Below are 24,252 nucleotides of genomic sequence, written 5' to 3'. Positions count from 1 at the left end.
TCCTTGAGGCGAATAAAGTTATCATTTAGGAAAAAAAAGGTAGAGAGGAAAATGTTAGATTGTTGCTGAACAACAAGGCGATCTATGGCACAAAGAGACAGAAACTGAAACAAGTATATTTAGAAACACAGAAATATCTAGAAGATTTATTTCAGTGAGTGTACAGGTTTCTGTCGGAAAGCACAGATCTATGGCAGCAATGTTAACAGTTTAGCGGTTTTTAAAAAATCCAGACTGGAGTCAAGCAATCTGTCATGGTTTAATGTCAGTATGAGAAGGCTGTGGAAGAAAGCTGTGGAAGAGGAGTTTAAACAATCATTGTTAAGAAATAAGTGAGCTATGTTAGCAGTTTGTTTAATCGTCTTATGAAAAGATACTAACCAAAGATGTAGTATTGAGTGAATGCAGGAGTTTGCCTTGAAAAAGCCAAGTTTAGTTGTGCCAACTAAAGAAGGAACTACTTTTAAGTGTGAGCAAAGTGACCTTTCACAAAGGTTTGAGTTTCGATAATGTTTTTGAAGGTACACGAGTTGACTTTTCACTTTCGCTATTATCATAAGATCATTTCATGTAATTCTTAATATCATCTGGGTGGTGTTTTCTTTTACTTTTGTCTGTTCTTGTGTTAAACATACATTGGCAACTTCTTGTAAAAACATTCAGTAACTGACTATATTGTAAAAGTAAAGCTTATGATTTAATTCAGGTTTCACTCTGATAGTGAATTGTCCTATATTACCATCAGCTAGGATCATAACTAAATGTATTGTCCTTACAAATCAATATGAAATTGTGTAACCAGTCTTTATTCAGTAGGCTTATGAAAATATGTTAGAAAATGAGTTTTTTTTATTTTTGTATTCATGAGATGCAAGCACCGTAGGCAAGGTCAGCATTTATTGCCGATACCTGATTACCTTTCAATGAAGGCACTCCCACAGTGCTGTTGAGAACCGAGTTCCAGGATTTAGATTTAGTGACAATGAAGCAATTATGATCTATTTCCAAGTCAGGATGGTATGTGTCTTGAAGGTGAACTTACAGCTGATGGTGTTTCCATATGCCAGCTGCCCTTGTTCTTCAAGGTGGTCAGTCCATGCCCTGGTTTATAAGATAGTTTTGATATTCCTTTAGTGAGTTGCTGCAATGTACCTTGCAGATGGTGCACACTTCTGACTCTGTACCAATACTACATGAAAGATGGCTAAGGTGGTTGCAATTAAACAGGATGCATTGCCTTTAGTGATCTCAAGTTTTGAGTGTTGCTGAAGCTGCATTCGTTCAAGGAAATGGGAACTTTGCACTTCTGACTTATGCTATGTAAATGGTAAACAGACTTTGCATAGTTAGGAGGTGAGTAGCATGTTCAGAGTTCCCCGCCTCAGACTTGCTTTTGTAGCTATGTGTTTAAGTGACTAGTCCAGTTACATTTTAGATCACTAGTAACCCCTCAGAATGTTGATTGTGGAGGATTCAACAATAGAAGTGCCAATGTATGTCAACAAGTAATTTTTTTGTTGGAGAGTTTCATTGCCTGGTACTTGGTGCTTGCCACTTATCCCAAGTCTGAATGTTGTCTCGATCTTACCACATTCAGGCACAGACTGATTCAGTATCTGAGGAGCTAGGATGGGGACTGAACTCTGTTGAAACTTTATTGCTGGAACAGCACAGCAGGTCAGGCAGCATCCAGGGAACAGGAGATTCGGCGTTTCGGGCACAGGCCCTTCTTCAGGAATGGCCTGTGCCCGAAACGCCGAATCTCCTGTTCCCTGGATGCTGCCTGACCTGCTGTGCTGTTCCAGCAATAAAGTTTCAACTTTGATCTCCAGCATCTGCAGACCTCACTTTCTCCTGGGGACTGAACTCTGCAATTGGCAGCAAACATCTGCTTGGATTTTTGGCAGATCTAGTTCCTTGAAATTGGTGAAAATTTTGAAGGGTTGGCTGAGCTAGTTGTTCCTCTGTTGTGTCCGAATCAGATGGCTATTTTGAAGCCAAATGATCTGTTCGGTTTTAGATCTTTACTACATTGTAGGTGTTCAATACAATTGAATAGCTTAGGCCATGTTGGAAGGTAGTTTAGAGCCAATCATGTTACTCTGGGTCGCCACTCACAAGGACCAGACTAAGTATGAATGGTGGGTACCCTTCCTAAAGGTCATGGGTAAATCAAATGTTTTCTTTAATGAAAATTTGGTAGTTTTGTGGTTACCATTACTGATAGTAGCTTTTTATTGTAGATTTTTAAAAATTAACTAAATCTACATTCCACAGTTTTCATGGTGAGGTTCGGACTTAGCTCTCTGAATTATTGATCTGGGCTTCAGGATTTATGTGTATATAACATACTGCTTTGAAACTGTATCCTCAATTTTAATTTTAGTAATCATTTGATTATGTTTACCTTGCTCTCATGTGAAACATTTTGGATGTTGTATGAGCTTATGGTTTGGGCTTTGGATTGAGAGTCAGGAACAGTGAAGGAAAGCATGTTGGGGAAATCAAAGCTTGTCTGGAAAGAGAAAAGTGGAGGGGTGTAAAAAGTAACTCTAGAGATAGGGATAAGGCACTTAAAAAAACAAGTTATAGTAAACGAGGTAACAATTAATGAAGGCTTTATTTGGCTTTCGAGCCTGCTTTGTCATGGATTAAGATCATGGCTAATCTTCTGTGTGCACTCGACCTCCCTGTGCTATCTCATCCCTTAATTCCCTTAGCATTCAAAAGGCTTATTAAACTCTATCATGAATATCTTAAATGACTGAGTATCATAGATTCCCTGGGTTAAAGGATTCCAAAGATTCATAACACTTTGAGTGAAGACATTTCTCCACTTCTCAGTACTAAAGATGAGTAGTTTTATTTTGTATCTGTAATCCTGGATTTGAGATTTCCCAACAAGGAAAGGAAACATTTTCTCAGCATTTATCCTCTCAAAGCCCCTTGAGAATTGTCTCTGTTTCAATTAAACCACTTCTAATTCTTTAAACTCCAGGGAATGTAACCATAGTCTATTCAATCTCTCATGGCCCATGCCAGGAACTAACGTAGTGAATCTCTGTTACATTCTGCCCAGATCCTAATGCTGTCCTAAAGCAGTTTTCAATAAAGGGTTAACTTCAGAGATGAAGTTTGGCCATGAGCTAGCAATTTTTAGGGATAAATATCCTTCTTAAACTTGGTTTAGATATGGAAGTTGGACAGTATTTCAGGTCAGCAGATGGTCGTGTCTCTCCACATTGCTAAACAATTTAATGTGTTTTCTTTGTTAATTACTTTGATATTGCCAATAAGCCTGTCTGGCTGACTGCCATTTAGAAGGGTTGCATTGCAGATTTGCCATTTCTCTTATTAATTTTCTAGTCAGCTTTGATTTTTTTGCACTCATTTTCTAATGAACAGTTCTAATAAACAATGTGGCTGTTTAATGAAGTTGTTTTTAACATTGTACCAGTTTGAAAGTGTTTCAGTAATGCCCATATATCTCCAGGAGTTGCAGTGAGGACCCATATATCTCCAGGAGTTGCAGTGAGGAAACTATTTGCTATATTCTACGTTTGCAAAGCCATGTTGTGTTCAAACTGTATAAAACAAAGTGGGTATTTGACTGTGTTTGATCAGTTCAGAGACTGATCTTAGTCTGATCGCCTTGTCAACCCACTAAAGAGAGGGACTTCGATAGTGGCTGAACAGGAAGAAGCTTTTCAGTGGATTAAAGGCTTCTTTTAGCCCTATTTTAAAACTGCTGTAGCTTTGTGACTAATACCAAGAAAATGTTACTGAAGCATGTATTTGGGTAGATGTGAGAAAACTGTGCACGATTCTTGTTTGTATCTTTGCACTTTGCCTTCCTGGTGTCAAAATGGCAGCTCATGATAACGTTTTTTGCCCAAAACCTTTAGCTCACTGTTTGTTCCCTGACTGAAGCCAGGATTTTTCAGTTTGCCCTTTGTTTCCAAAGTTCTTTTATGCTCCATGCACCAGCATAGAATTGTTGAGTGTTTTGAGCTGATGTTTATGTTGGTAGCAAAAAGTAAATAAAATGCAACTGGGATAAAAAAGATAAGAATAAAGAATGAAAATTGAAAATAAATGAGTTTGAAAGGACACTTGAAGCAGAGAGAAAATGGCTAACACAAAGGAGGCAACTGGAAAAAAATAAATGGAAGCTATGAAAGTTTAAAGAGTCAAAAAGGAAAAGGCATCAAGAAAAGTTTGAAAGTAAGATAATGTGAAAGACATCCAGGGAAATCACACAAAAGAGTGGAAATGTGCCAAAGTTAAAAGAGCAAATAGCAACAGGAGAACAGCAGCATGGTTTCCCGATAAGAAATCAAATGCCTGTATATCCAGTAAATTTTATGTTTTAATTAATTGCAAGACATGATTTCAAATGCAAACCTGAAACATACTGTAATTCACCATCATAGTAGACTGAAAAGGGATAGATCTTGGGATAGTAGAACATATTTCAGAAACATAAATATGTCATGAAACAGCTTTGAGTCATGCAGCGACTTCATTGGAGATTTGGTGTATTTACAGTAGATTGGCAAAGGGTCCAGTATAAATTTAGAACTTTCAGTATATATTAAGTAATATATTAAGTGCATAGGGAAGGCTTTCATCATTTCACATCATCTGTGGAACATCACCTTCATGACAACTGCTGTTGAATTTACCTGACATTACATCATCAAGGCCAACATCACAAGTGTGATTCTGAGGCACAAGGAGGCATTCCCTGCCATCCACCTTGATCATGTATGTATCTGCTTGATATCTGGACAGCTCACTGACAGCAATCCAAAACATCATAGCTTTTGAAGAAGAACATATAGCTAGAGATTCAGCAGATCTCGGGAGCAAGGCTGGATGGTGGTTCAATGGTTAACATTACTGTCTCACAATGCCAGGGATCCGGGTTCATTTCCACCCTCAGGTAACTGTGTGGAGTTTGCACATTCTTCATGTGTCTGCATGGGTTTACTCTGGATGCTCTGGTTTCCTCACATGGTCCAGAAATGTTTAGGTTAGGTGGATTGGCCGTGATAAATTATCTAGGAATGTGCAGGCTAGGTGGATTAGCTATGGGAAATGCAGGGTTACAGGGATAGTGTAGGGAGATGGGTCTGGGTGAGATGCTCTTTGAAGGGTTGTTGTTAGCCTCAATAGGCCAAATTCCACACTATATGGATTCTATTAGCAAGCAAGCTCTTACCTTATATTAACTCCAAACCTTACCCTTTCCTTACATTAATCCTATGACCTCTCATACCTACACATGGGAGGCCCAAAACTGGAAAATTAGAGGCACCCCTTTCTTCACAATCATAATGCAGCTCAAATTCACTGTACCTGTTTGGTCCACCAGAAGGAACCCAGAGGAAAACTAACTTTGCATGGTTATTCAGATGTTGTGAAATAAGAAGGGTCTTAGAGTTCAAAATACATTTTTTATAATAATCTTTGGCTGGAATATGATAGAACCATAACAGGTAGGCATAGCAAGGGAAAATATGGACCAGGGATTCCTGCGTGTGATTGTTGTCTCTGGCCCAAGCTGAAAAGAGTGCCTCTGTATAGATGTTGAGTAAGAACAGTATGTAGCTCAGCGGTGCTGCCCTTATGATGAAACAGAGTGGCAGCTGTTATTGTTTAAGTTTGCAGGCAAATTGGAACCTGGCTGATAGTTAGCAAGGCTGTCACTGCTCTTGGCACCATGTCCTAGCCTCAATCACCAGCGTCAGAAGAGGAGCAAGAAATTCAGAAGTAAAAGTAATTTATTTTTATTGTGCATGCTATGTTACATAGAAGGAAGAATGATTTGCATTTATCTTGTTATACTATCATGTCTCAGGCCATTCTGTGAATTCCATAGCCCAGTAAATTACTTTTAAATTGAAGTGTTATGGGAACAAAGATTGCAGCTGATTTGGAGTGCATCCAAATTCCAAAGAGTATAAAGGATAAATAGTCAGTCAATCCGTTTTTGCTGGTAATAGCAGAGGGAACAATGCTGGCCATGACAAATACTATACAGTTTCAAAATATATTATTTTAAGAATTGCAAAGCATATCCATTATCTAAGAGACAAGTACAGTTATGTTCCAAAAGAGGAGGGTCACATTTATCTGTTGCTTGACTGATCTTTGCAGGTTGATGCAGCATTCACACAGCAGGTGAAAGCCAAGGTCAAAAGGTAAGCTAATTTTAACTTTTTTGAATTGAATGGGCAAGTATTCATTTCTGTAATGTCAGCTTCTCTGAAATATTTGATTTGTCTTTTATTGTTGATCCCACATTGGAATCGTGTTTCTGTTCTAAAACATTGTGGTAAAGAAAAAAACTTATTGTTTGTTGCTAACTTGATTGATGGAATAATTAGTTATTTTTGAGAAATTGAGAAAAAGAGAAATTCACACTGGCACAGCAAATTTTTATGCTTGCCTTTATTGGTCAGTGCAGAGTATAGGGGTTGGGAGGTTTTGCTGCAGCTCTACAGGAGATTGGTTACGCCACTATAGAAATACTGCATTCAATTCTGGTCTCCCTGCTATGGGAAGGATATTGTGAAATGTGGAAGGGTTCAGAAAAGATTTACATGGATGTTGCCAGGGTTGGATGATTTGAGCCATAGGAAAGGGCTCAATAGACTGGGGTATTTTCCTTGGAGCATCGGAGGCTGAGGGGTGACTTTATAGAGGTCTATAAAATCATGAGGAGCATGGATAGGGTAGAAAAACAAGGTCTATTCCCCAGGGTGGGCAAGTCCAAAACCAGAGGGCATAGGTTTAAGGTGAGAGGGGAAAGATTTAAAAGGCACTGAAGGGACAACTTATTCACTCAAAGGGTGGTATGTGTATGGAATAAGCTGCCACAGGAAGTGGTGGAGGCTGGTATAATTACAACATTTAAAAGGCATCTGGATAGGTATATAAATTGAAAGGGTTTCGAGGGATCTCAGCCAAGTGCTGGCAAATGGGGTTAGATTCATTAAGGGTATCTGGTGGGCATGGACGAGTTGGACCAAAGGGTCTGTTTCCATGCTGTACATCTCTATGACTCTCCAAATGAAAACATGGAAATTCTGATAAGTTCAGATCAGTACTCTATTCCTTAACCATATTATTCATGACCTTGGAGTGCTTAATAGTTATTCAAAATAGATATAGCCTTTCATGATCCAGCACTGACATTTCTCACCTTAATGATTTAAAGGGCACAAAAAATTGTTCCAGATTTCAAGAAAACTAAATCAAAATCACAATCACAAATAAAAGTTAACTGATTATAAAATCTTTTGTTGACAAGCAATATTTGCATTTGTTTCAATGAAGATTAAACATAATTCTTTTTTTGTTATTTTATAGTGCTTCTGGGGTCTATCTAGTTTCAGAGAAACCTCAGGAAGAACTGCAAGCTGCTATGAGGGATTCTTTTGCTGTTGTAAATAGCTCTATCTCTGAAGGAATGTCTTCTACTATTCTCGAGGTTCTTATTTTCTGAAATACCTAATTTTCTTTCATAAACAAATATGTTTTTTTTTAAATTTCGCTAACTTAAATGATTTAGTTTTTTAACATTTCAACTATAACGTCAGTAGATGTGTATTCTAAGGTTAGTTGTGACATAGAACTTGGGTGCTTTTAGAGCTAAATGGATCTCTTTTATATAAGGAAACTTAAAATGCACATTTAGCTGTGGGAAAACATCAGTAATGATTACGAAGAAATTTATTGACCAGTTTCTGACTGGGACGTAGTATGTTGTGACTTATAATCTGTACAGGATAAAAGTGGGAAAGATTCAAAATAAATTCAGTTTACTTTTATTTCATTTGTTTTGCTAAGATGACTGGCACGTGTTTCCTCTTTTTTTTTAAATGGGGTTTGTTGTATTTAGGCGATGGACCTTAATGTTCCAGTGCTAGCAAGAAATATATCTGGAAACAGAGCCATAGTAAAACACGAACACACAGGACTTCTCTTCTTCGATCCACCAGTAAGTAATGAACAATTTAAATAGGGCAAGATGAATCTTATGCTCTGATTATGGTGCCAAGGCAGGGTCAAATTGGCTCAGAAATCATCCACGGTTCAACCCAAAGCTTGTAATGCACTCCATCTGACTCAAATGAGTCAATCAGTACTAAATTAGAGTTTGAATTTACACTGATGCTATATGACTGGAGCTGTAAATACACTTGGTTGCCACACCCCCTTCTTGAAGTCTTCCAGTATATTTAGTTTCTAAAATAAAAATGCTGTAATTTTCCCCCAATCCCCACAAGCATTGACCTTTTGGTTATGAAGTAATTGTGACATTAGTGATTTAGCTAATGCAAAATCTTCATAGAATGCCTACCGTGTGGAAACAGGCCATTAGGCTCAACAAGTCCACAACAACCCTCCGAAGAGTATCCTACCAAGATCCATTCCCCTAACCTATTACTCTACATTTCCCCAATGCACCTAGCCAACACATTTGTGAACAACACTATGGGCAATTTTGCATTGCCAATTCATCTAAGCTGCACATCTTTGGATTGTGGGAGGAAACCAAAGCACCAAGAGGAAACCCACGCAGACCGGGGAGAATGTGCAAACTCCACCCAGACAGTCGACCGAGGGTGGAATCAAACCCAGATCCCTGGTGCTGTGGGGCAGAAGTGTTAACCACTGTGTCACCGTGCCACTACTGAGCCACCACGCCACACCCGAGAGATCCTGGAATTTCAATATAATTTATTAACAAAGCTAAATTTCTACTTAACAAAACCATAACGCAACACTTGTGTAATTAATAGCACATTTGGATTTGAGAGAAATACATAAAGCTTTCAGTATTAAATCTTGGATGACCTAAACATCTTAAAAGTCAGATTATTTTGCCAGAAGATACTGGGTAATGACTATGCAGTTAAGTGAATACTGACAAAACTGCTGATTATGTTTTATTTAAATAAATTTCTTCTGATTAAAATTATTTTCTGCATAACTTAAATATTCTGTTAATCTGAGCCATTCTTGTGCTAATTTATCATAAATTACATTTCACAATACAGCCATACCTTGGGGTACAAATGTCCTAAGTTTAATTAATGGGGTGAGCCACAGTCTGCCTTAGAAAAAGATGCAATAAAGGTTCACTAGAGTGATTCCTGATGATAAGACATTTATCAGGTGAGGCAAGATTGAGTAAAATGGAATTGCATTCTCTATAATTTCAAGAATGATTTGATCTAATTGAATTTGACTAAGATGCTGAGACAGTTTAACAGGATAGTTGTTGAAAGCTATTTTGCCTGGTTGGAGATTCCAGAAAAGGGTAATCTTCTCAGGATAAGGGGTTGACAATTGAGGAAAAAAAACTTACTGAATGAGTTGTGAATCTTTAGAATTCTGGAGCCTTAAGATGCTGTGGATACTCAATCACTGAGTATATTGAAGGCTGAAATTGATAAATCTTTGGACTCTTAAGGGAATCAATGCATCTAGGGAATCAAATTGAGGAAGTAGAATTGAGATCAAAGATCGGCCATGGTCTTAACAAATGACAGAGCAGGCTCGAAGAGGCATACAGCCTATTACTGCTAATCTTACTTCTTATGTTCTTAACTTGCTGGTGAATTTGCACTGCACTCCTTCAAAGGTCAATTTCTACAATGTAGAGCCATGTTTTAACAGAAAATCAATTCTGTGGCTGTTGAATTTTGAGTAAGAAACTAGTTATTTACAAACATCCAGGTTTCCTGCATACTTTTTCTCTTGTATTTGTAGGAGTGCATTATGTTAATTTGAAAAATTAGATAAAACAATATAGAATTTTTTGTCAGATACGTTTATCAAAGAAACTTTTAAAAAGCCCATTTAAGACTTGATAATTTACAATACAGCATTAACTTTTCAGCATTGTTGCACACTGAGAAATTCTTCATTTTCCAAAGTACTTTATTCTACAAAGTAGTCCTTGTACAAATCAAACAGAAATTCATCTGTACATTTAAGTGGAGAATTTGATGGCATTATGCTCTGTTTCTTTTTCTCTGTCTTCCTATTCTTTACCCTGGTACTTTGGACTGTTTTTATTTTAGGTGAAATAAAATTGAAGAAAATATAGATAACCCTGGCCGGAATATTCTTACTGGTATTTGGAAACTGGACAAAAGAAAATTTGCTAATGATTGCAGCTATGTTTTATAATAGCATTTTCTAAGAAACAAAGTGCAACACAGAATAAACTGATTTTTAAATTAATGCTTGATCTATATATATAGCCTCCGCCAGGCTAGGTATATTATTGGTGTAACAGTGACTGAGGTCTAGTCTGACTCTTACCTCTTGCTCTCCTATTATAGGCAACACATTTGTACAATTGGTAAAAAAAAGGTTGATCTATCATTTAACGGTTGTTATGTTTGCTAAAACACCTTCTAACTTATTTTAACAGTCAAATCCCTCTCCTAACTTCACAGAGAAACATTTATACAAGGTATTTTCTAATCAATCTATTTATAGATGTTATTCACATCACTGGAACAGATGGGACTTGAACCATGTCTTTGGGTAGGGATATTACTGTGTCACAAGAGCCCTCCAAAATATTAATTCAGTTGTTTTTTAATTGCATTGTGTGAGCTGTAGCCTACTTCAATTAAGTTGTTCCCTTTTGACATAGTTACAACTACAGTGAAAGATGTCAATACAACTAGAAATAAAGGCATAACAGATCTATTAGCTGAAGAAATGTTATCTTTCTCAAGTGCTCTAGATTGGCTTCCTGCTGGTCACATTGAATGTAAACCTTGCTTATTGTAGAACCCAGAACTGTTCTGCAGTTAAGAGTCACTCAGGGTTCATATTGGATAATGTTGGCTGAATTGCAAGTTTACTATAGCAATTAAGAATCAAAGACCAATGACTACTGACTAGGGTGCCATTAAACCACTCAAATTTGCCCTCAGTGAGCAGCTCATCTGCTCAGTTTTAACAGAGAAATTATTGAAAAGTAGCCAAAACAGAAGATGGTGAAATTCTATGCTGATTACACGTTGTCATTGACTGTGCCATGAAGTTGCTGGTGATTGTCAGGTAAAACCAGGCTGATCATTTCAGTCCACTGCTGCAGTGTAATTAATATTGATGCTGAGGCATCAGGGACTGATGAAGCTATTTCTGCTAGGCATCCATTCCTGCAGGAATGGTGATACAGGAATGGCCTATTTTATCCAGCTTTCTGAATCTTGGCGAGAGAATCGTGCTGACCTTGTTTGAAACACATATTTGCTCCTGGCCAAGTTAATATCAAAATCTTTTGAATGGGTCTCATTGATACTAATTTTCTTTCAGTTAAGATAGTTATTAGCCTTCATGTCAACACAAAAGGTTAGTAAGCTACGAATACTAGTAATGAATAACAATGATCTTGCTTGGCATGTGGACATGGTAGTTGTGAAGCTCAGGACTGCAATTAGGCTCTTTTTGTGTTCACAAATGGAAGTACTGAATTTACAGCAAACACCTCCTATTAAAAGTTAGAATTTAGAACAAAGAAAATTACAGCACAGGAACAGGCCCTTCGGCCCTCCATGCCTGTGCCGAACTAGACCCTCTATAAGCCGAACTAGACCCTCTATCTAAGCCTGATTTCTCCAGTTTCCTCATTTCCCCTCCCCCCACCTTGTCTCAGTCAAATCCCTCGAACTCAGCACCACCTTCCTAACCTGCAATCTTCTTCCTGACCTCTCCGCCCCAACCCCACTCTGACCTATCACCCTCACCTTGACCTCTTTCCACCTATCGCATTTCCAACGCCCCTCTCCCAAATCCCTCCTCCCTACCTTTTATCTTAGCCTGCTGGACACACTTTCCTCATTCCTGAAGAAGGGCTTATGCCCGAAACGTCGATTCTCCTGTTCCTTGGAAGCTGCCTGACCTGCTGCGCTTTTCCAGCAACACATTTTCAGCTCTGTCCCCTATTTTCCAAGGATCTGAATCCCTTTGCTCCCTGCCCATTCATGTATCAGTCTAGATACATCTTAAATGACGCTAATGTGCTAGTATCTACCACCTCTGTTGGCAACTTGTTACAGGTACTCACCACCCTCTGCGTAAAGAAGTTTCCACGCATATCTCCCTTCAACTTTTCCCCTCTCACCTTGAACTCGTGACTGCTAGTAATTGAGTCCCCCCCTCTGAGAAAAAGCTTCTTGCTATCCACCCCATCTGTACCTCTCATAATTTTGTAAATGTCAGTGAGGTACCCCCTTCAACTTCTATCTTTCTAATGAAAATAATCTTTATCTACTCAACCTCTCTTCATAGCTCGTACCTTCCATACTAGGCAACATCCTGCTGAACCTCCTCTACACCCTCTCCAAAGCATCCACATCCTTTTTGATAATGTGGCGACCAGAACTGTACACAGTATTCAAAATGTGGCTGAACCAAAGTCCTATGCAACTGTAAGATGACCTGCCATCTCTGGTACTCAGTACTCTATTCAATGTAGGAAAGCATGCTGTATGCCTTCTAGACCACTCTGTCGACCTGCGTTGACACCTTCAGGATACAATGGACCTGAACACCAAGATTTCTCTCTACATCAATTTTCCCCAGGGCTTTTCCATCTACCCTATAGTTTGCTCTAGAATGGATCTTCCAAAATGCATCACTTCCTATTTGCCTGGATTAAACTTCATCTGCCATTTCTCTGCCCAACTGTCCAATCTATCTATATTCTGCTGCATTCTCTGACAGTCTCCTTCACTATCTCCTACTCCACCAATCTTAGTGTCATCTGCAAACTTGCTAATCAGACCAGCTATACCTTCATCCAAATCATTTATGTCTATCACAAACAACAGGAATGATCCCTGTGGAACACCATTGGTCATGGTTCTCTATTTTGAGAAACTCCCTTCAACTACTACTCTCTGTCTCCTGTTGCCCAGCCAGTTCTCTATCCATTTAGCTAGTACACCCTGGACCCCATGCGACTTTACTTTCTCCATCAGCCTACCATAGGCAACCTTATCAAACGCCTTACTGAAGTCCATATATATGACATTTACAGCCCTTCCCTCATCAAACATTTAGTCTTGTAACTATGTATTCATGTAATCATGAATTTGCTTTACTGTTGCAATATTTTCTAATCTAAATAGATTTTGAGTACATGTTTCCTTCATAAAATTAGAGTTTTAGCCTCTGGCATCGTGGGAATGTATGACCATGTGGCACTAATTTTCAAAGCTGAAGTGATTTTACATCAATTTAATTATGTTTCTGTAACTGTAGTAGCTATTCTATCATAGCAGCGTTGCACACACAATCATTATATGACAAATCAAATAATTGTTTTTGGTCGATTCATTGGAGAATATTTTGCTCTTTTCTAAATAGTGTAACGGAAGTTTTAGTGACCACCTGAATCAGGAGAATAGACATCTGGACCTTTTATTTATTAGAGTATTTGAAAAGGGGTGTCACCAACCATGTTGCATTTCCTCAGAAATGTCAGCCTTTGGAGAAGTTTATATTCTTTTTGAGCACATAATTCTGGCTAATAATCTACAGTAGTGTCCTCCAAATGCAGGAAAAGAGATCAGATAATATTAGTTTGGAGGAGCACTGGTTATTTTAAAATAACTAAATAAATCATGCAAACAAACTGGGCTGAATTTGAACTCAGGACATAGAAGGAGGCTGTTGGGGAAAAAAATCCAATTAGTCACAGAGTTGAAAGAGTAACATTTTACCCCAATTATCTAGTTCCCAAATAAAATTCTAACAGAATCATTCTTGTTCTTCTATTTCAACCTATTTTATCTACCATATTTCATAATTGTGAAAAGTACATGAAGGTCAAGAATACTTTCACTTCTGTCATAAAGAAAATGGGACAGAGAAGTATTTGCTTTTCTTTGACTTTGTGAAAGGATTTGAAGAGAGTTCTTTAGAAGAATAAAGATTCTCAGTGGGATAGAAAAAGTGAGCTCAATAATAAGATATGTCAGGGCAGCAGGGCAAGGAGGTGCAAAGTAAAATATAGGCAGGCATCACTCTTCACAGGGAGATGATTAACAATAGATCAGTTGTCAAAGCGAGTGACGAAGGTCAAGGCACAACTTCTTAAACAAGCAACTGCTCTCTAAGCAGAAAACAGTAGGATCTTTATAATTAAACAAAGAAATCTGAAACACAAACTGATATTGCCAGAGGAACTCAGCAGATCTGACAGCATCTGTGTAGAGAAAGCAGAGTTAACATTTAAGAACACAGAATGATTTACATTATGCAAGGGTGGAATGCCTTCTTGCTACGCACTTACCTTGTATAGTTGTTAACCAAATTATTTCTTAAAATGTACTGTCTGGTAGGAATGTTTGTCATGCAGAGGTTCAGGAAAATAAAGCTTTTTATTGTTAGCACAAATGCAGAGGTCACTCACTTCTGTAAATTGTTGAACGGATGTGCTGGTCATTTTCCAGTTCCTATGTGGTATTAAATGATTGCAAGAGATCAGTGTCTTCTCAGTTAACCTTGGCTTTCATGTTGAATTGTGAGAAACTGTCTGTTAAATACTGTCAGATAAAGCCAGTTGGTTTAAATTTGCTGAGAAATATTTTTTACTTGCCCGTATTGCTATTGCACAAAAGCATTGACTTATAGAATTATTACAACACAGGTGAAGGCCATTCAGTCCATCAAGCCCATAGCAACTGTCTGTAAGAGCAGTTTATGTAATTCCACTTCACTGTCTTTGTCCTGCATGTATCCGCTACAATTTATTTATCTTCAGGTGCCTATCCAATTACCTTATGAAAGCCACAATTGATTCTGCCTTTACCACATTATCAGGCAGTTAATTCCAACTTGAAATTACTCTGTGTAAGAAAAACATTTTCTTCATGTCACCTTTGATTCTTTTGTCAATCACTTGAAACCTGCAACTTCTGGTTCTTGACCTTGACACCAATGGGAGCTTAAGGGCAACTAGGGATGGACAATAAATGCTGACCAGCCAGCGATGCCCATGTCCTTCTGGAGAATTAACCACTCTGTTTAGACCTCTCATGGTTTTAAACACCCCAGTCAAATTTCCACCCAACCTTCCTTCCGTAGCGAGAACAATCCCGGTTCTCCAATCTGCCCATGCAGCTGAAATCCCTCATCCCCGGAGCCATCCACTGAAATGTTTTCTGCATTCTTAATGAAGTCCTCACAATCTTCATAAAGAAGGTTACTCAAAGGAGTAGAGGACAGGACCCAAGTGATGTCACAAGCTTAAATTTTGGGGTCCTGAGCTTTGCTGCAGCAATGGCTGTGATGAAGCTTCGACCCTAACAGGTCTGTACTCTTGTAGCCTGTTGTCCCCACTCTCACAGCTCTCACTGAGGAGGCATGGTCATTTTGAAGCTTTGATGTGGGGACAAAGAGAGAAAAAAAATTGAGAAACGTTGTCCAAAGGCCTGGTGCCAAGAATCTAATACTGCATTATCACATATTGTTACTCTCTCACACATTAATGAAACATATTTTCACACAAACTTGAAATGATATAGAAATGTTACAATTAATTTGTTACATCATAATAAATGTTACAAAAGATATCGCAATCTATCCTCAGGTTCAGATGACTAGGCTAACCTATCTGCTTTGCTCTGACCTCAACCGAATCTTTTTCCAGATTTAAACTTGCAGGGTTCAGTTCTTTCATTTTAGAATTTTTTCAAATGCCTGTATGTAATAGCATTTCCTAACTATTGCATAGAAATAGTGTAGATTATTAACTTACAAATAAGTAATTATTTTAAATAGAGGAATACACGTGCATTAACTGAACTAAATGCAGACAGAAGGAATGCTTATTTTTTTTCATTTGTAAAATAGGTTCAGTTTAGCAAGTAAATAAGATCAAACAAAACTCAACTTGATCTTATTTAAACTCAATCTCAATTAACAATTAGGACCTGAATTACCATGAAGTTCCACCTAGTCTTCTGCTCTAACTGCAACAGCAAATGGCTGAAGAAAGTCCCTGTTCCATAGTTTATAAGAGTCCCTGAACACACTGTCAATCCACCCTTTTCCATGAGTTCTGAGAAACTATTCCCATTCAATTGTATTTCCTGGCTAGGAGTTTTGGATGTAACAAATCTCCCTCACCAAATCTGGAGCCTATTTGTACTAATGCATTAACAGTTCAGACTATCAACTCATAATCTGACTGCAGGTTTCTTTAATCTGTTCTTGTGTCATTTTGTTTTCATATTCTTTCGTAGTATTTCTTATTTTATTCAGTTTTCCAAGTCTTTCACGAGTTCTGGGCATCACTGGCAGGTCCAGCATTTCCTCCTTATCCCTAATTACTCATGCATAGGTGTTGGTAGGCTGTCTTCTTTACCCATTGTAGCATGGGTCATTCCACAGCATTGTTAGGACGGAAGTTTCAGGATTTCAATCCAATGGCAGCGATATAGTTCCAAGTCAGGATGGTGTATGACTTGGATGGGAATTTGTAGGATGTGGTGGTTGCATGTATGTCTGCTCCACTTTTCCTTCTAGGTGGTAGAAGTAGCCAATTTTAAAACGTGCTCTCAAAGGAACTTTGCTGAGTTGCTTTAATGCATTTTATATATTTATTGTGTTGCTGCCATTAAGTCCAAGATGGAGAGAATGAATGTTTAGGTTTGTAGATAGAGTGCTGTTCAAACTTGGATGGTGTTGAGCTTCTTCAGTGTTACTGGAGCTGCGTTCATTCAGGCCAGTGGAGCATATTCCATCGCTGTCCTTGCAGTGTCTTGTGAATGTTGGACAGGATTTGAGGAGTCAGGAAATGTCAGTTGCCTCAGAGTTCCTAGTTTTCAACCTGCTGTTGTCAGCATAGTATTTGCTTAGCTGGTCCATTTCAATGGTAACTTCCATGATATTATGATTTGGAGGAGCCGGTGTTGGACTGGGGTGTACAGAGTTAAAAATCACACAGCACCAGGTTATAGTCCAATAGAGCTTCGAAAGCTAGTGCCTCCAAATAAATCTGTTGGACTATAACTTGGTGTTGTGTGACTTTTAACTTTGCCCATGATATTAATAACAGGGGATTCGGTGATGGTAGTACCATTGGTAATCAAAGAGAGGTGGTTCAGTTCTCTCTTTTTGGAGCTGATCATTGGCACAGATGTCACTTGCCACTTATCAACCCTACCTGGATGTTGTACAGATCACGCTGCAAATGGACATGGGCCACTGTGGTATCTGAGGAGTTGGGAATGGTGCTAACATTGTACTGATGAATCATGAATCTTCCCATTTCAGATCTTATAGTGGAAGGAAGATAACTGATTAAACACTTGAAAATGTTTGGGCCAAAGACAATATCCTGGGGAACTCCAGTGATATCCTGGATGGTTGGGATGACATGGTGGCTCAGTGGTTAGCACTGCTGCCTCACAGCACCAGAGACCTGGGTTTAATTCCGGCCTCGCACAACTGTCTGTGTGGAGTTTGCACATTCTACCAGTGTCTGCATGGGTTTCCTCTGGGTGCTCCGGTTTCCTCCCACAATCCAAAGATGTGCAGGTCAGGTGAATTGGCCATGCTAAATTGCCCATGGTGTCAGGGGTGAATATAGGGTGGGGGAATGGGTCTGGGGGGGGTTACTCTTCGGAGGGTCGGTGTGGACTTGCTGAGCCAAAGGGCCCATGGTGTCAGGGGTGAATATAGGGTGGGGGAATGGGTCTTTGGGGGGGTTACTCTTCGGAGGGTCGGTGTGGACTTGCTGAGCCAAAGGGCCTGTTTCCATACTGTAGGAAGTCTAATCTATTCTAAAAAAAAAACCCCACAACCATCACTCCAACCAGTGGAAAATTCTCCCCCTATTTCCATTGATTTCAGTTTACAGGAGCTGTTTGTTGTATCAATGGGTGGAATATTGTATTGGTGTCTCAGGCAATCATTCTGACTTGCATCTTGAATTCAACTCTTTTTTTTTCTATGTTGACCAAGGCTGTAATGAGGTGAAGAGTGAAGCAAGCTTGACAGAACCCAAACTGAGAAGCAATGAGAAAGTGTCACTTGATGGCACTGTCGATGACACCTTCCATCACTTAATTGCTGATGGATTGACAGTTAGACTGATTTGAATTTGTCTTGCTTTTTGTGGATAGGTCAGATCTGGGCTATTTTCCACATTGATGAGTAGTGTTGTAGTATACTGGATCACCTTGGCGAGGGACATGACAATTTCTTGAGCACAAGTCCTAGGATGGCAGGACTGATATATGAAAGGCAATTGGAATAGTTAGGACTTTGTTCACAGTAGTTTAGAAGAATGAGGGAGGATATCATAGACACCTTTATCATTCTAACAGGACTATACAGGATAAACACAGGAACAATGTTCCCAGTAACCAGAAAATCCAGAACCAGGGTCACAGTCTAAGAATATAGGGTAGACCATTTTAGCCAAAGTGGAAGAGAAAATTCTTCATCCACGGAGTAGTGAGCTGTGGAGTTCTCTGCTACAGAAAGCAGTTGAGGCCAAATTTTGAATGTTTTCAAGAAAGTGTTAGTTATAGTTCTTATGGCTAATGGAATCAAAGAATATGGGAACAGAGTACTGAGTTGGATGATCAGCCATAATCATATTGAATGAGAGAGCAGGCTAGAAGGACTTTTGATGTTTCTATGTCAGTCTTTAGAACTGTTGCCAAAATGTTGTCAGGGTCATGTAGCCATTGCAATGTCCAGGGCATTCAAACATTTAATCAAATTGACTGAAGATTGGCATCTGTGATGCTCAGGAGGAGGCTGAGATGGATCATCCATTTGGTACTTCTGCCTGATGTTGGTTGCAAATGCTTCAGCATTATATTTGACACTGATATCCTGCACTCCTCCGTCATCGCAGATGAGGATATTTGTGGAGCCACCTCCTCTCCTCTTGTTTAGTTGTCCACCACCATTTACAGCTGGATATAGCAGTAATGCAGAAGCCAGGTCTAATTTCTTGATTGTGGGGGTTGATTAGGTTGGTCTACCAATTGACTAGAGTGTTGTGGACAGGTTTGTAGATATAAAAGTGAGATGCTTAATGAATCACAATATTTTCCTAATGAGTGCTTTAAATGGTAATCTTTTTCATTAACCTACACTTTTAAAACTTTATTTGAAAGTAACAGGCAGAAAAGCTTTTGTTGTGAATTAAGCATGATTTTTCTATGGCAAATTCTGACAGATTCACATACTCCACATAATAATATATCTAGTTATGAGGTTATGAATTCCAGTCCTGTCATTTTAAGAGGTGTAACACAAATACTAGTTTAAATAAAATATTAAAATCAAAGCTCAGCAGCATTGTTGAGTCTATTTTTAGGAAGTGAAGAGGAACACCTTCCTCAAGATTTTTTGTTTTTAACAAGTAAGTTCATAACAACATTAGAATCTTGACTTGCAATAGATGTTGATATTTGGGGAGATACTGAGTTTATTGCAGAGTAGAATATTTGATCACTTTTTGAGTGCTTTTAGCATCAAATGGTCATAGTTCATGTAAATTATGAATTAGATACATAAAAAATGTCAACCGGACAATTTTACTCCAAACTTTAGGAGTCCTTACGGATTCTCTGTATGACACTCCCAATTAATGTTGAATTATCTGTGCTTCTGCAAAATGGAATTGTACCCTACAGAACATGCCAAACCTTGCATAGTGAATTTATTAATTTTAAATGGCTATGTAAACAGTAACAAAAACAGAGTTTCACAGTAATATCTGAAATGTAACTACCCCTCTTTGGAGTATATATAATAACAAATTATGCTCACTCCTGTAATAAAACCTAGCATGAGGAACATTTACAGTCCAGGTTTAGATTGAGTTTTAGTCTAGGACACGTGACACATTTATTACTTCCTGTATAAATTTGCAGTTCCTTTGCCACTATTTACTTGCCTGCTTCTAATGAATGAATAAGTTTGATTATTAAATGAAACTTGCCAAATCCCACAGAAGAAACCCAAAACTAGGCATTCCCAGGATGATACCAAGCCAAACAGTGAAAAAATGTTGTTCAGTGGAAACCAAAATCAAGAATATGAAGACAGAGTGCAAATATGTGTTGTTTCTAGCTGGAAGTTTATTTGAAAGATTGTGGAGGAGAATTGCATCATGAGATAATGAAATAAGATAGCAGAAGACCTGGAAATGAAATTGGATAGAAAGTAATGAGAGCAGAATATGACATGCTGGATATTTCAAGAAGAAATGAAATGTTCTAAATACTCAGCAGGTCTAGGAGGATTTATAGAGAGAGAAACTGAATTACAATTCCGAATTGTATATGCTGCAGGTTCAGTCTGCAGACTATTGTAAGATGTTTTGATTATGTGAACTATTCTGTACAGATTGCTACCAACTTTATTGAGTATTTTTGTGACTGCACCTACCTAGCCAAGGATATGTGTTCCATCAAACTCCTGTCATAAATCTTGAATATCGTGAAGATGCTTTGAATAGTCAGCAATTGAGTCATCCTTGACAAATTTCCCAGCTTCTGCGTAGTTGTTATAGTGATGGCAATATGTGTTTGGTACTGTTTGGTGATGATGAAAGGTGATGTCATTGAAGTACTTAGCAGTAATAATGCTGTTCAGAATGAGGTGTGACGGTTGGGCTTTCTTTTGTTGGAATCTGCTGAAATATACGTGGGCCAAATTTTACTTGCCACTTGTCAAGCCAAACCTGGATTATGGGCTACATCCTAGAGTTCTGAGGGAGGTGGCTGAGGAAATAGCAGAGGCGTTGGTTGAGATCCTTTCAAAGTCACTGGAGTCAGGGAAAGTCCCGAATGATTGGAAGATTGCTGTTGTAACCCCCTTGTTCAAGAAAGGATCAAGACAAAAGATGGAAAATTATAGGCCAATTAGCCTAACCTCGGTTGTTGGTAAAATTCTAGAATCCATCATTAAGGATGAGGTTTCTAAATTCTTGGAAGAGCAGGGTCGGATTAGAACAAGTCAACATGGATTTAGTGAGGGGAGGTCGTGCCTGACAAACCTGTTGGAATTCTTTGAAGAGGTGACAAGTAGGTTAGATCAGGGAAGCCCAGTGGATGTAGTCAATCTAGACTTCCAAAAGTCCTTTGATAAGATGCTACACGGGAGGCTGCTGAGCAAGGTGAGGGCCCATGGTGTTCGAGGTGAGCTACTGGTATGGATTGAGGATTGGCTGTCTGACAGGAGGCAGAGAGTTGGGATAAAAGGTTCTTTTTCGGAATGACAGCCAGTGATAAGCGGTGTCCCGCAGGGTTCATGTTGGGGCCGCAGCTGTTCACGTTATATATTAATGATCTGGATGAAGGGACTGGGGGCATTCTAGCGAAGTTTGCCGATGATACAAAGTTAGGTGGACAGGCAGGTAGTACTAAGGAAGTGGGGAGGCTGCAGAAGGATCTAGACAGTTTGGAAGAGTGGTCCAGGAAATGGCTGATGGAATTCAATGTAAGCAAATGCGAGGTCTTGCACTTTGGAAAAAAGAATACAAGCATGGACTACTTTCTAAACGGTGAGAAAATTCGTAAAGCCAAAGTACAGAGGGATCTGGGAGTGCTAGTTGAGGATTCTCTAAAGGTAAACATGCAGGTTGAGTCCATGATTAAGAAAGCGATAGTTTTGGTCCCCACACCTCAGGAAGGTCATACTGGCATTGGAGCGTGTCCAGCAGAGATTCACACGGATGATCCCTGGAATGGTAGGTCTAACATATGAGGAACGGCTGAGGATCCTGGGATTGTATTCATTGGAGTTTAGAAGATTAAGGGGAGATCTAATAGAAACTTACAAGATAATACATGGCTTGGAAAGGGTGGACGCTAGGAAATTGTTTCCATTAGGCGAGGAGACTAAGACCCGTGGACACAGCCTTAGAATTAGAGGGGGTAAATTCAGAACAGAAATGCGGAGACATTTCTTCAGCCAGAGAGTGGTGGGCCTGTGGAATTCGTTGCCACAGAGTGCATTGGAGGCCAGGATGCTAAATGTCTTCAAGGCAGAGATTGATAAATTCTTGATGTCATAAGGAATTAAGGGCTACGGGGAGAATGTGGGTAAGTGGAGTTGAAATGTCCATCCATGATTGAATGGCGGAGTGGACTCGATGGGCCGAATGGCCTTACTTCCACTCCTATGTTTTATGGTCTTATATCCGAGTGTGAACTGTCATGGACTGCTACATTAAGGTATGCAAGCAGAGGTGAGATAATGGATCCATCAGTAAACAGTGCTACAACTGAAATGAACATAGAGGGAAAGTCATCAATAAAATAACTCAAGACAAATAAGACAAGGCAACATGTAGACATCACACAATTATGCTATTAAAGCTGTCAGAAACATCTCCCTTCAGCCACTGTATGATTTCCCCCCGACCCTCATTTTGCTAGGGCTCTTGGTCTTGTACTCATTTTAACTGAGTTTTTGCATCAGCCAGTCATACCTCCTCCACTGGTATTTAGCTACTGATTGCATTTTAGGATCAACTATGTAGTGGATTTTAGAGCGAGCTGATAAAATACAATTCAAACTGCAAGCAGATTATTTGTAAATAGGATTTATTTATTGGCACTATTGATGATTTCTTCTATCACTACTGATGATTGAAAGGAAAATAATTGGACGGTATTTGAATTACAATTACCTAGTTTTTAACAGATAGATAATGTCCAAACTATCTTCTATATTGACTGGTAGATGCCAGTGTCATATATGACCTGAAGGGAATGACTAGCTCTTGGACACAGGTCTTTGCTAGTAAATTAGGGATATTGTCAGGACCCATTGCCTTTGCTGCCATTCAGTCCTCCATGAAGTGAACCAAATTTGCTCAATACTGGCAACTATAATGCTAGTGACCACAGAAGAAGTTTGGCTGAAGACAGGTACACCCACTTCAGCATTGTCTCTTGCGCATGCTTGTTCGACACCATCACGACAGTGGGTGAAGATTTTTTTAGCTTCCAACACCACTCCCTCCTTGGGCCAATAGCTTTCCTGTGGTCCCATTGGCTACACATATTTTCACTACTCGATTTTTATCAAAGTAGTTCTACATAGTTAAAAGATATTCAGCATCCTGCAATCATATTCTTCTTGTCTTCTGTTCATTTTGATTCATTTCTAGTAGAAAATATGGAATCTGTCAGCAAATTCCTGACAAACTTCATGGTATCATTTACTTAATTGTCATTTCTGAAATTATTTTTACTCAAGCAGTAATTTTTGTTTGGTAGGGGCACATGAGGTAAAACTTCAAAATTAATTTATGGGATTTAGCCATTGCCGGTATATCATGAATGAATTGGGCAGTGAAAATTTGCAGCGGGATTCAAGGCAGTCCATCCAAAAAAAAAAACAGTACTGTGAATTTGCTGTCTGACTTGGATTTATAAAACCAACATGTCATATGCAAGAAGAAGAAACTTCTGCTGGCTAGGCCAGCATTATTTCCCATCCTAATTACCCATGAGAAAGTGGTAGTGAACTGCTTTCTTGGGCCACTGCAGTCCACTACATATAGAAACAGGGAGAGGCTGAATGGGCTGAGGCTATTTTCTTTGGAGCGAGTGTGACCTTATGGAGATTTATAAAATCATGAGTGGCATGGAAAGGTTGAATGGTCAAGGAATTTTTCCGAGAGTAGGGGAGTCCAAAAATAAAGGGCATAGGTTTAAAGTGAAAGGGAAAAGATTCAAAAGGGACTGAAGAGGCAACTTTTATACACAGAGGATGGTACTTCTATGGAATGAGCTACCAGAGGAAGTGGTGGAGACTGGTACAATTACAACATTTAAAAGGTATCTGAATGGGTATAAGAATAGGAAGGGTTTAGAGGGATATGGGCCAAATGCTGGCAAATGGGACTAGATTAATTGAGGGTATCTGGTCAAGTTGGACCAAAGAGTCTATTTCAATGCTGTACATCTCTATGACTCTAGGACTATAAGTGACCAGTTTCTAAAGAAAATCTGAAGAAATTTCTCGCTCAAAGTAGGTATATAATTGTAATACTAATTTACTGATAAAAATTTGCTTTCAGGATATTGAAAGTCTAGCAAAATTAAAAATGTATTTATATGAAGTATCTATTCATGATGACAATCTAAATTCATACATTTAAATAACCACAGTCTAGCATGATGGACATCGAGCGTGGAAGTGTTGGTTTACATGAAAGAATAA

At 38.8% G+C, this 24,252-nt stretch overlaps 1 protein-coding gene across 4 annotated transcripts in view; it reads left to right on the top strand.

Annotated features, from left to right (window-relative positions):
- The window catches only part of glt1d1 (glycosyltransferase 1 domain containing 1), a 98,025-nt gene that overhangs the window by 59,468 nt on the left and 14,305 nt on the right, over positions 1-24,252 (top strand). For 3 of the 4 annotated variants that reach the window (XM_043715785.1, XM_043715788.1, XM_043715786.1), the window contains exons 9-11: positions 6,163-6,206; positions 7,378-7,498; positions 7,910-8,008. In XM_043715785.1, coding sequence (XP_043571720.1) covers positions 6,163-6,206; positions 7,378-7,498; positions 7,910-8,008 — 264 coding nt within the window. Of the gene's footprint in view, positions 1-6,162; positions 6,207-7,377; positions 7,499-7,909; positions 8,009-10,100; positions 10,152-24,252 lie in introns of those variants that run through there. The other variant, XM_043715787.1, reaches the window with a different exon arrangement.

The sequence above is a fragment of the Chiloscyllium plagiosum genome, chromosome 25, assembly GCF_004010195.1.
Source record: "Chiloscyllium plagiosum isolate BGI_BamShark_2017 chromosome 25, ASM401019v2, whole genome shotgun sequence".
In the NCBI taxonomy this organism is placed as follows: Eukaryota; Metazoa; Chordata; class Chondrichthyes; order Orectolobiformes; family Hemiscylliidae; genus Chiloscyllium; species Chiloscyllium plagiosum.
The sequence above is the reverse complement of the archived record's forward strand: the minus strand, read 5'-3'. Positions and strand labels throughout refer to the sequence as shown.